Here is a 13,525-nt window from a genome sequence, read left to right on the forward strand (position 1 = left end):
TCAAGGCCAGCCAGGTCCATAAAGTTCCAGGCCCAACAGGGATAATTAGTGAGATCCTGTCTGAACTTCCCCCATAGAAGAAAAAGACATCTGAATCTGACTTCTAGGAGTTATTTTTTATAATTTCTCATAAGAATAATTTGCCTCATATATATCTTCTTAAATATTCCTAAAAATGTTTAGAAATCTTATTTGGAAAAATGAGCCCTCTAAAATGACAACATATAACCTATATTAAAATTTGAATGGTGTGTTACTATTCTATAATAGAAACATTGAAGTTTAGGATTTGAATGATTAGTAAAATGCTTGTCTAGTGTATGTCAAGGTGGTTAATCCTAGCACCAAAAAAAAAAAAAAATAGGTGGTTGCACATGTCAGTAATCCCAGCACTTTGTAGCTGCATTTGGTGTATAACACCGGATCCTCCTGCCTCTGCCTCCTAAGTGCTGGGTTTCTATTGATCAGGTGCTACTTAACTTTCATCCCATTATGAGATAGAAAAATGGTGTGGAGGGGGAGGCCTAAGACATATGCATTCCTTGGATTTGCTATATAGCCTAGGCTGACCTCGATTTGTGGCAATCCTCCAGCCCTTGCTTCATGTTTGCTGATACAGGTTTGTCCCTCTTCCTCCTCTCCCCTCCCTGCCCCGCTCCTGACAGATTAGACTGGAACAATAAGTAGTCCAGGCTGGCCTCAAGCATGCCTAGCTGTCTTTTAAAAATTGTGTGTGTGTGTGTGTGTGTGTGTGTGTGTGTGAGAGAGAGAGAGAGAGGGGGGGGGAGGTAGAGATGGGAGGGATTGATTGATTTACTGTGCAGGTGTCTGAGATCAGAACAGAGAGAGGGTGTTGCTGGGGTGGCAGGTAGTTGTGAGTGGCTTGAGGTCAGACCTAGAAACTGAAGTTGAGTCCTCGGAAAGAGTGGCAAGTGCTCTTAATCTGAGCTATCTCTCCAGTCCCTTTAGATGCTTCTCTTTAAGGAAATCAAAAATTGAGAAGAAAAAATAGTTGTATGAAATAAGTAAAATTGAAAAAGTTGATGGCAAATATATATATATACACACGTGTATTTGCATATATGCATGTATATATACATAATTTCTTAATGTGTAGTACAAGAGGTATTTTGCAATGGTAGTATCGTTAAGTTGCTAGCCTTAATACAATGTGAGGTTATTTTATACTATAATGTGCAACTCAAAACATTTTGACATTGATACACATTAGGGATAATGCTATTCATGATTTACAGGTGCTTACCCCAGCCTTCTCACATAGATAGCTAGTTCAATTGGATTAAGAATTAGATTGGGGTAGAGCACTTGTCCTCTTGCAGAGGACACTGAAGGGTTTGATTCCCAACTCCCAAATGGTAGCTAACAACCATCTTTAATTCCAGTTCCAGGGAATATGATTCTCTCTTCCGACCTTTAAGTACACCAGGTAGGGCAGGTGGTACAGTGCACATAAAATACATGTAAGATACGCATAAAATGCTAAAATCTTTAAAACAATTGCGGAAAATACTTTGTTATATTGTTATAGTGTTTCAGAAGGATCTTGGGTGAGACCCAGACTTGAATTATTCTTTTTTTTTTTTTAAGATTTATTTGTTATATGTAAGTAAGTACACTGTAGCTGTCTTGCAACACCAGATCTCTTTATGGATGGTTGTGAGCCACCATATGGATGCTGAGATTTAAACTCATGAACTTCATTTGAACTTCAGAAGAACAGTGGGTGCTCTTACCCACTGAGCCATCTCTCCAGCCCCACAGACTTGAATTCTTATCCTGCCTTTGCCTCTGGTATCTGTGCATGGGGAATGCCCAGAGTACAAAGTCAGCCTGTATTATATAATAAGTTCTTGGATAGCCTGTGCTACAGTGAGGACATATGTCTCAAGGTATCCTGGGGAAGCCATAAAGCTATGCCTGATAACCTTAGTCTAATCCTTAGAATTCTCTTTCCAGAAGGACAGAATCAGCTTCTTCAAGTGGTTTCTCTGAAAACTTGAGTTTTCTCCTCAGGATTAGAGTTAGATATACAGACACATTATATGTACATTAATAAGAATACAAAAAGCAAAATAAACATGCCTATATATGCAACATCACAAAATATTAATAAGTTTAGTTCACATATATACAGGTTTGGTTTTTTTTAATTGATTTCCATTACTTTGACATAACTGCTTGAAAATTTTGGCTTAGGGTTTGTGAATAATAGATCTATAAATAACAGGCTTATTTACACATAGAGAAAGGATTGTTTATACTTATCATAATTGAGTACAAATTTACTTATTTTCCCAGTGTTGAGAATTGATTTTAGGTTCTCATATGGTAAGTTGGGACTTGGAGTTGTTTTTAAGTAACTTTTCTGGCTTAAGGCCAATTTGAAGGGCCTACTGGATATTACCAGTATGGAATGTATGGTGGAAGTATGGTGGAAAACACTACTGGTTTCTTAATTAAATTAGCAAGAGATAGGTGAGCTGTTTGTAAAAGGGGGATTGTGGTATGAGAGTGTGAAACCCGAGCTGAAGGCGTGTTACCCAAGTTCCAGAAAATGTTACTTGATAGTTTCGGTAGGTGTTAAGTGAAGTAGGGGGCAGTGTCCACAGTTTGGCTTTACCAAAACCTCTATTCACTTTGGCCTACTCCATGGGTGGGCGCTTCGTTGTAAGAAAACTCCTTGTCCAATTATTTGCTGTAGGCAGAAACACAAATGTGAAAAGCTCACACAGTCCTTGTATGGCATGTGCATTCCATTTAACCAGAGGACATTGAAGCAAAGGTGTGCTGTTGATGGTAATTCATTTTGTAAAATGGAAAATAGTATTTTTCCCTATTCATTATTATGATGGTGATTCTACTTTTCAGAGTCTCAGAAGGTAGTTAGTTCTGGCTGGCCTGGAATATTCAATAGAACTTCCTGCCTCTACCACCACTCAGCATTCTCCTGTTTATAAAGGAATACAGAATGCTAACCGGAACAGATAAAGAATTAAGTCTTATTATAAAGTAGAACTGTGCTAGGGGATAAAGGACGCAGACTAACACTGAGTGAGCCAGAAACACTCATTACTTTAAAAATAGGTGTTTCAGCAGTGCGTGGAGGAAACAGCTCAATACTATGCGCCTTGGGCGGAAGCAGCCGGGTCATGAAAAGTACTCGAACCACAATTGGGTGAAAACTGAAACTCAATAGTAAGGCAGTTTGCTCGCCCTGTCTACCCCTGCAGTTCCGGTTCCTGCTCTGAGCTCCACCCCGGGCAAGTCAAGGAGTCTTGAGAGATGCGAGCCGCTCCACGCCGCGTGAGAAAGGCGGGGCTTACGTCATCTCAGCGCGACTCTGGACTTAATTGCTTTGGCTGGAAAGGTCTGGCCTGGCCTCGTGCTGGCGCATGCGCGCAGCCTCCTGGCTCGCGTAGTCTCTCTGGCCGCCCGCCTAGCCCGCTGTCCGATCTGTAGCGATGCTGTGCCGCTCCTGTGCCGGGTGGCTCCGGTCGCTGCCCACCCTGCGGCTACGGGCACCGGGACCACCGCCCGCCTGGAGCAACGCGCGGCTCCCAGCCCTTCCTCTATGGGCAGCTGCGTCGGTGTCGGCGGCCTCTCCGGGCGGCTGGTATGAGGCCCTGGCAGTGTCGGCGCCGGTGCGCACAGCAGAGGAAGTGCTGCTCGGCGCGCAGGAGGCCACAGGCCTCCCCTGGTGGGGCAGCATCATGCTCAGCACCGTTGCCTTGCGCGGGGCTGTCACTCTGCCTCTGGCCGCCTATCAGCACTACATCCTGGCTAAGGTGAGGGGCGTCGGTCCCCGTGCTGCCTACCTGCTAGTGTTACCATCGAGGCTGCATCTTTACTAAAATAATTTAGTTAGCGTTGAGCGTTAAATGATCATTGGTGACTAGAGTACCTTCCAGCTTACTCGACCTACCATGTCCTTATTCGAAGTGCTTCCCAAATTTTGGTTGAGACCAATATACAGAAGAAATGGCACAGTGGACCCTGAAACATTAGGACATAAATGTTTTAAAAGTGCGTCTGTAGCATTATTTGTCACTACTTTTACTGCTCTTTATTTGTAGAAAGGTATCACTAAGCAGTTTGGAGACTTATATTCTTACTCCGGGCCTACCACCAACAGACCCTGTAAATGATAAATTGAAACTTTGAGTTAGCCTCTTAGGAACTCTCTTTTCAGTGGAATTACCTTTCCATGACTGCTCGGGGCCCGGGGGTTGAGATTAAATTTTAAGTACTTTGAGTCACAGGATTGCCAGAAAGGGATGCAGTGGAGCTAGGACGCAGTCACAGTGAGGTGTTAACACTGGAGTGCTGTTTTCTCTATACTGGGAAATCTAAGGATGGAACAGTAAAATCCAGGATGCAGTTTCATTTACTCAAAATCCTATGGAGGAGGTGCTGTTAGATTTGCTACATACTGGGAATCAGGATGTCAGAGGTTATGCACAGCCAGAAATAGAAAACATCAGGCACCCACAAGAAGTTGCAGTTGTTTTAACTGCAGTGTGGTTGCCAAGATCACGCAGATAGGTGTACAAGCAGGAATTTAAGCTTGGGGCTAAAGATAATCTTAAGCAAGGTAATATCTAATAGAGTTTTCTTAAATGTGGACTGTAAACAACATTTGTATGTAGTCTAGAGAACAGAGATTAGAACTGAGCTTGGTTGCCCTGACTAAATGCTGAGTAGGGGGAAGAAAGGGATTATGTGGTTTTTAATGTTATATAATCCATCACGGAGGCATGGAGCAGGAACAGAAGCAGAAACCTTGGAGGAATACTGCTTACTGGCTTCTTATACATCTCAGGCTCGCATGCCAGGGGCTGGTGGCCCACAGCGTCCTGCTTGGTCTCCCATGTCAATTAGCAATCCAAAACTGCCCCGTAGGCCAATAGGATGGGTGAAGTTTCTTAGTTGGAGGTCCTTTCTCCTGGATGTGCCAAGTTGACAACTGAAGCTAACTCTAGCAGTGGTTATCAATAAAGATCCTTTATGTGCTCAGCAAACAACTTTTTTCTTTAGTTAGGTGGAAAACTTGCAACCAGAAATAAAAGACATCGCCAAGCGCCTTAACCAAGAAGTCGCAGTCTGTGCACGTCAGTTTGGTTGGTCCAAAAGAGTGGCCAGGTATGCTGCACATACACACATACATACATACATGTATGGTGTAAATACAGGGTTAGGTTATTCTTTTGGTTGGCTTATATTAAACACTATGCAGTGTGTTTTATGTATTGGAATGGAATCAAGCTGAATGGTCCTCCCATCTCAGCCTCTCAGCTCTGAGATGACAGGTGCAAACCATTGCATCTGGCTTGGTATGTCTACTGTGATGGTTCTGTGTGTACCAGGTCCCCTTTAGGTGACCGTACCCAGGAATGACTGTGAACTCCTAAGTGCTTAGATTACACATATGTAGATTACACAGATTCCTCAGGCCTCTGTTCTAGGGAGCCACTGAAAAGATAAAGTTGATGAATTAAATACCGTATTAAGATTTGACGTAAGTCAAGAGAGCTGGGCAGGTAAGTAGGTGTCAATTGCTGTGTGGTCGTCCTGCCCTGCCATGTCCCAGGTCAGCCCTTGCCCCCACCCCCTTTTTTTAAATTGTATTTGGTGTGAAATGGTTTGACTGTGTAGTTCAGGCTGACCTTGCACTTCCTCCCTTCCAGATGGTATTGGTACAGTAATGAGCTACCATGCTTGGCAAAGTCTATTTAATGTGAACTTTGTCATCTTTTATTTAGTGCTAATAAAAACTTGACATTGCACTGAAGTCCGTATCGGCACTTAAGAGCACTTGCTTTCTTTTGTTTGTTTGTTTGTTGTTGTTTTCATCTGAGACAGGGTTTCTATGTGTAGCCCTGGCTGTCCTGGAACTCACTTTGTAGATTAGGCTGGCCTTGAACTCAGAGATTTGCCTGCCTTTGCCTTCTGAGTGCTGGGTTTAAGAGCCTTGGTCTCTGAATCTTGCTTAAAGAACACTTCTTGCTCTTTCAGAGGACCTAGGTTTGATTCTCGGCACTCCCAGGTGGCTCATGGCTTTCTGAAGCTTCAGTCCTAGAAAGTCAGTACCACTTCTGACCTTTGAGGATATCAGGCATTCATGTGGGGTGCAATTAAATACATGTGTGCAAACCACTTATACACATAAAATAATCAAGTAAATCTTAAACAAGAACAGCAAAGGAAATGTGACATATCGGGAAACATTGTAGCTAAACAGTAGGGGCAAGATTAATGAATCTTACTTAGTATTGAGTTCCTCCCAGCCTGTTTTACATAAGTTCCAGGCCATCCAGGCTACAGACTTTGACCTTGTCTCAGAAAAAGAGGAAAGTAGAAAGTATATGTATTAATGCATGAAACATAAAGCCTTATTTGTTACATATAAGATTAGGTCTGGTGTTTTGATATTTTTATGAAGAGAAATCTGAGACCTACAGCAGTGGACCAGGAACAGGTGAATAGTTAGTTGTCCATTTGGGTTATAGACGGCTTGATGAGGTGACATCGATGATGCCTTGCTTGTGCTACGCTGGTCCATTTGTCTGATGACCCAGAAGTTTTAAGGGGCAGGATGTGCAGGCATACATAGAGAAAGCACAGGTAAAATTAGAATGGAAGGCCTGGAGCATGTGTGTGTTCTGCCTTAGTTCAGCACAGTACAGACTGGGTAAATGCAGGACACCAATGAAAGGCCTACTGTGTACTAAATGTGTATGGTATGAGATTGAATTTGAGGGAGAAACCGGGAAGGTCAGCTGTGCACATGCAGGAGGATTGTGACTTGGAGGCTACCCTGAGCTAGTGCTACCCTTCCTGCCTCAAAAAACCTTCAGTAATCATCCCTCAAGATCCTGGCCCAGAGAGCATGACTTAACAGTCAAAAGCAACAGTTAGGTGTGGTGGCATGTAACCCTGTAGTCCTGGCACTTTGGAGGTGGTGGTAGGAAGGGTCAAGGCATCCTTGGCTACATATCAAGTTCACGGTCATCTTGGGCTCTCTGAAGCCTCTGCTCACATAATTGAGCTGGCTGTGGTGCTGCATGCTTTAACCCCTGCATTTAGGCTGTAGAGGCAGGTGAGTCTCTGAATTCAGGGCCTGCTTGGTCATACTGAGTGCCAGGCCAGTCAGAACTACACAGTGAGACTCTGCCTTTCAAAAGCAAAGCAGTCTGATTTGGTGAGCAGATTAACATAACCTTTGGTGGAAAGTAGATTGAAAAAAAAATGGAGGCCATTTTGACAGTCTCAGAATATATACTGCAGGAAATCACAGAACAGAAAATCTACTTTAGGAGGTCAAGTGATAGTGTTTGCTTAGACTACAGAGTTAAATAAAATCTTCTTTCAACTGCAATATCTAATTAAAAATGTGTTAAACTTTGTTGGTCTTGAAACCCCAATACATATGTTTTTTTCTTGATTTTGAGACAGGAGTTCATGAGGTAGCAGGTTTGCCCTTACTAAACTGGCCTGGTCTCAAGCAGTTAGAGGCTATGTCAAATAAAATTATTTTAAAAACCTCATTGGCTAGAGATCATTAGAGATTAAAACTTTCGTCTTGACAGTGTCCGTAGAAGGCTGTGTGCCTTCTGCTTAGTGGCTGTCCCCTACTGGTTACCATACTTTAAACCCCCGTTCAGCCCTTCAGCCATCACCACAGATTACTGTAGGGTGATGCTTCCACTAGTGGTCAGGTTCATTCTCTCTCTCCACCCTCCCCGTAGACTCACCTATCTGAAGAACATGCGGAGACTTGTCTCGGAGCTGTATGTTCGTGACAACTGCCATCCTTTCAAAGCCACGGTGCTGGTGTGGGTGCAGCTTCCAATGTGGATCTTCATATCCGTTGCCCTCCGGAACCTTAGCTCAGGGGCCACTCGTTCAGATGGTAACTTACAGAAATCCTCATCTCTCAAATTCTTTAATGTTGCATCCCAATAGAAAAACAATCCTAGTGTTTTATAACTACCATTTACTGTCTTCCTTACACACAGAATTCAGAATCTCCAGTGTAAACACACAATGTGTGGAGAACAAAAACTTGAGAAAATGATGCAAAACAAAAATAACTTGAAGAAGAATGTAGATGTTTGAGTGAGGCACTCTGGGATGGTTGGGCTGGTCCTAGATCCTCTTTGTGTGTCCTGACATCTCTCAGCTGTTCTGAGGATTCCTGTTTCCTGTATCAACTGTTTCAGCAGGCGTTTCTGTTCAGGAAGAGTTAGCTGCGGGCGGGACCCTGTGGTTTCCTGACCTCACTGCTGTGGATTCCACCTGGATTTTGCCGGTCTCTGTTGGTATTGTCAACTTACTGATAGTGGAGGTCAGTGCTCACAACGGGGGTTGCTGACCACTTAAGGCACTGGGATTGCTCTGTCCAGGAAAGGGAACTGTACCATGCCGTCCCTTCCAAATAGCCATGCAGGACTAGGCACCCAGGGATGTGTGTATCCCTGTTGAAGAAAGAAAAGATGGGGCTAGAGAAATAGCTTGGTAGTCAACACTGGCTTCTCTTGCACAGGTCCTGGGCTCAGTTCCCTGCACCCACAGGACTGCTCACAACAGTTTGCCTTCTGTTCCAACGCCATGCCTAACACCTGCTGGGATAAAGTAGAGAAACACATACATGAAAAATACAGGATTTGTCAGTTGCCTCTTCCATTACCCATAGTGCTTCTGAACTCCATGGCACCAGGCACACATGTGGTACACAGACCTGTAGGAAAAACTCACACATGGTTTTATTTGGTTTTGTTTTGTTTTAAGAAAAAAATCTGAAGTCATCAGTGAACTTTTGTTGGGAAAGATGTCATGTGCAGTATAAATGTTCTTCCTTAAGAACACTTAGTGTGGCTCCGGTTTCTGTTCAGGGACTGTGGGGTAGGAAGAAGGCAGTGCTGGCCGCAGGCGGAAATGAATTACTATAAGTGCCGACAAAGAGCTCTGACTCAACTGTGCAGTGTGCCAGCGTCTGAACAGTTGACACGACTGACCTAACTCCAACCAATCCTGTGAGAATTACATTGTCGTTATTTCACTCTAAAGGAGGGAAAGCGGTGCACAAGAGTTCAAGCTAGTGTAAGGTCATGCATCTCTGGGAATACAGGGCTGCCAGATGAGGGCACCTGTCTATAATCTCATCACTTGGAAAGTGAGCCAGAAGAATCCCTCCATAGTGAGAGACTGTCTCCCGAAAGCAGCAACAGCCGCAGTAGCAGCAGCAGAGCTACCTCGCCTCACAGAGCCCGCTTCCCAGGGTGGGAAGCTTAACTGTGGTTCCCAGCCTTGGAGATAGACGATGAGTTATGTAAGTTCACTGCTGGTGAAATTGTTGTGTTCAGGTGCTAGATATGGAGGCCATGGCCTTGTACACACTGGGCCAAGTGCTGTGCCATTGAACCACAGGACCAGCCCTTAAAGGGTTGACTGGTCGAGGCTGGTCTCAAATCAGCGTTTAACAAGTCTGGCGGTGCACACCTGTGACTCCAGCTGAGGCAGTGTTGAGGCTGCCCTAGCCTACTGAGTGAGTTCCAGACCAGTCAGGGCTGCAGAGTGGAACCTATCAGGACAGTAGCCAGGCTCAAAAGCCATAAGCCAAAAATGACCTCGAGTTGCTGATCCAGTTTATCAATGCAAGGATTATAGGCGCACCTTAAGGCCTAGGCGTCAGCATGTGTTTTTAAATTTATCTGATTTAATGTGTGCTTTAGTAATCTTGGTGTGTTCTACTTCAGATTTTCGCTCTACAAAAATTTGGAACGTCTCGTTTTCAAATGTATGTTACAAATTTTGTCCGAGCTGTATCCGTGTTGATGATCCCAGTTGCTGCAACAGTTCCCTCGGTAAGTAGCATAGCGCTGCCTGGGGCCGAGGAGTCCCACGGCTGCCGGTCTGCATCAGGGCTTCCTTTTACCCATGGGACCCTTGCTGTGGAGAAGGATTGTGTCACTGCTGTCTGTGTCACTGCCATCTGTACCACCAGCTGACACAGCACTGTCGGGACTGACTCAGCTGTCACTCCCTCCTCCCCTTCCTCTATTTTAATCTGACAGAACACCTCCATGGTCAGGTAGTTAACTAGCTAATACATTGAACAACTTCCATATGTACTGTCACGGGCTGAAGCACTTACGAGAAAACCATCCGAGTCCATATGGATTCATTAGCCTTGCATTGTGTGGTTTTGTTCCCTTGTCTCTGTTGAGAGCTAAGCAAGGTTTTGAAAGAAAAAGAAGAACCATTGATCGTTGTTACAGTTACTTCAGTCTTTTCCATAGTTTCCACAGGCAGTTTAGAAGTTGTCAAAAGCTGTGTCAGGTTGGTGTTCATCTTTACTCAGTGCCAACATGAAGCCAGTGATTGGAATTCAGTTGTTGGTAGTTGCGGTTAGCCAAGCTGGTAGGAACTCCTCCCCGTCCTTGAGGCTCCGCAGCTGTGTGCTGTTGGTATAAACGTGTATACTACATTGGTACTTAGGATTGTTACCTGTGCAAAATAAGCTTCCATATATCTGAACAGACCTGAAATGGTGGGTATCACAGTGCTTTCCCACAGGGGACTGTTGCTGTAAGATTCTGTGTAACCCCAGAGCAGTGACAGGACAAATCCCTGATGAAGCAAGAGCAGGGTATGGTGAGAATGAGCCCACAAGTTATAACAGCTGGGAAACTGTGACTTAGGGACCGGGGTCCAGAGGGGTCCAGTTCAGAGGTGCTGTGACAGCTCCAGAGACAGCAGGAGGCCTGCTGCTGCTGCTGCTCCATCACACACTGCCTCCAGCACCTGCCCTCAGGGCCACGGTGGTCTTGGCGGCCATAGGAGCACATAAGGTTGCAGATGACAGAGGGCGCTTCAGGTACACATGGTCCTTCTGAGGAGCACATGGTCCTTCTGAGGAGTGTTGCTAGGCGTCCCACCAAAGAAATGTTCTTATGTCTTACTGATTTGCTCACATCTAATTTAAGAGCCTAGAAAGTATGTATAGTGGTTTTTTAGATGCCAGAAAGCCAGAAAAATTAGGGTTTTGTTTCTTAGCAACAAAAAGAATTATGTAGATGGCAGCTTATGGTTCCGTCTGGATGCATTGAAAAGTGTGGTAAGCAAAAGCCTTGGCCGTCCTTGTGTGACCTGAAGCCACTGTCCCAGCTCCTCAGAGGATGACAGGGTGCATGTGTGGTGGTCACAGGACAGCCTCCTAGAGTCTGTTCTCTCCTTCCTTCTGCCATGTGATTTCCAGGAATTACATTCATGTTATCTGGGTTGGTGCCAAGCCCTTTACCAGCTGGTCCATCTTGCCATTGTCGCCAGCGGTGGCACACTTACTAACTTACTCGTGCATCTTGTGTGTCGCCCCGAGTTCCCCCAGAGTTGCAGGAGGCAGGCCTGTTACAGTCTTAGGGTGGGTTAAACGGCTGGCTCTGCAGTCGGCTCAGGCACTGACTGTCACTGCTGTGCTAATCGGCCTTCGATGTGCTCCTTCTGCCCTGGCGGCTCACTGTACCTGGGCGGTGTATTGTGCTCCCCATTCTGTTCAAAGGCTCTCAGGACAGCCCTCTAAGCTGGCAGCAGTTGCTGTCCCATTTTATAGCTAGGAAACTGAAGCAAGAGGAACGGCCAGGACAAAGCCAAGGGAGAGAGACAGGACTCTCCCACCTGGAGAGCTTCATCCAGACAGGGCTCAGCAGCCACATGACTTTACCTTCGAGGCCTGACTGCCTTCTGATGTTCAGGCAAAGCTCCAAACACATGGATGTTCACAAACCCATGTATGTGTAGGACACACGTGTAGAGAAGGAAAGGCGCCAGGGCTTAGTCTGAAGTGCCAGCACGAGCTGATAATTCTGTCTCGAAGAACTAAAGAAATGCATTCTGAGGCACAGAGAAGCTAAGTCCTGGGGACTCCTGGGAGACCGATGAGTACTGGGTAGAGTAAGGTCTAGGACGGATTGCCAAGGCAAGTGGCCATGCCCCCGGGCTGGGCTCCCACCATCCACCCGCAGAAGGCAGCACCTGTGGCAGTCCTAGGAGTCAGTGAAGGGTGCGTTCCGGCTGTCTGTCGCCAGTCTGCTCTTGGCCGTGCAGGAGCCCGTGCTGACCCTCCTTTGCTCTGTCTAGGCGCTTGTCCTCTACTGGCTGTGCTCCAGCCTCATGGGCCTCGCCCAGAACCTGCTGCTGCGCTCCCCAGGACTCCGCCGGCTGTGCCGGATACCACCAAGCAAGGCAGACTCCGAGACCCCGTACAGAGACCTCTCTGCCGCCTTTTGTGCCAAGTTCCTTTCAAGAAAACGATGAGAGCCCACTCCCAATACCCTGAAATAATTACAGATGTCACTGTCAGTTTCATGCATTACATTTAGAAGTCTTTATTTAGATATCATGAACCACTGTGGGAAAGATGGAATTCGGATGTATTTGACATTGAGTATTAAAAACTAAATGTTCAATTGTAAAAGTATACAAATAACACGGGATGCCTGGCCTTGCTTGTGAAAATCATAGTTTTGCTGAGGACAGAACTAGATCCTGTGTCAGCTCTGTCCAACTGTCCACCAATAAAGTTTTGTAAATTAAAGGCTCTGGTGAGATAATTTATTTGAAAAAAAAGATTTTGTTTTATGTAAATTATGTGTGTTGTGGGGGTATGTGCATCTGTGTGTAAGTGTGCTGGGAACCAAACTCTGCAAAAGCAGTATATCCTCACTGCTGAGCTGTCTCTCAACCTTCAGGGAGGTGACCGGCCACTGGGCCATTTTGCCCTCTCTCCAGCCCCAGTGAGCTCATTCTTTTTTTTTTAAAAAAAATCTTGGTGTTTTTTTTTTTTTTTTAAGATTTATTTTATGTATATGTGTACTCTGTCACTGTCTTCAGATACAGAAGAGGGCATTGGATCCCATTACAGATGGTTGTGAGCCACCATGTGGTTGCTGGGAATTGAACTCAGGACCTCTGGAAGTGCAGTCAGTGCTGTTAACCGCTGAGCCATCTCTCCAGCCCGTGAAATAATTCTTAATACTTGGTGTACTGGCTAGTTTTGTGTGTCAACTTGACACAGACTGGTGTTATCACAGAGAAGGGAGCTTCATTTGGGGAAGTGTCTCCATGAGATCCAGCTGTGGGACATTTTCTCAATTAGTGATCAAGCAGGGAGGGCCCATTGTGGGTGGTGCCATCCTTGGGCTGGTGGTCCTGGGTTCTATAAGAAAGCAAGCTGAGCAAGCCAGTGGAAGCAAGCCAGTAAGAAACATCCCTCCATGGCCTCTGCATCAGCTCCTGATTCCTGACCTGCTTGAGTTCCAGTCCTGACTTCCTTTGGTGATGAACAGCAGTGTGGAAAGTGTAAGCAGAATAAACCCTTTCCTCCCCAACTTGCTTCTCGGTCATGATGTTTGTGCAGAAGTAGAAACCCTGGCTAATACAGTAATAGGAGGTCTGTTTGCAGCCTGCATAGTTCTGTCATATTGGCAAGTTATAGATAAGTAATCTA

General features: G+C 45.3%; 1 protein-coding gene across 2 annotated transcripts; it reads left to right on the forward strand.

The window, feature by feature from the left end:
* The first annotated feature begins 3,354 nt into the window (after positions 1–3,354).
* Positions 3,355–12,613, forward strand: LOC127696200 (cytochrome c oxidase assembly protein COX18, mitochondrial). Of its 2 annotated transcripts, none has more exons than XM_052198763.1 (6): positions 3,355–3,806; positions 5,060–5,160; positions 7,767–7,930; positions 8,244–8,365; positions 9,777–9,884; positions 12,157–12,613. In XM_052198763.1, the coding sequence occupies exons 1-6, from the start codon at positions 3,483–3,485 to the stop codon at positions 12,331–12,333; spliced, it is 996 nt and encodes a 331-aa protein (XP_052054723.1). In that variant the 5' UTR covers positions 3,355–3,482; the 3' UTR covers positions 12,334–12,613. The 2 variants fall into 2 exon arrangements, with proteins under 2 accessions (XP_052054723.1, XP_052054722.1); XM_052198762.1 differs by having other exon boundaries at positions 3,356–3,806; positions 8,241–8,365.
* Positions 12,614–13,525: the final 912 nt, after the last annotated feature.

The sequence above is a fragment of the Apodemus sylvaticus genome, chromosome 11 (genome assembly GCF_947179515.1).
Source record: "Apodemus sylvaticus chromosome 11, mApoSyl1.1, whole genome shotgun sequence".
Lineage (NCBI taxonomy): Eukaryota > Metazoa > Chordata > Mammalia > Rodentia > Muridae > Apodemus > Apodemus sylvaticus.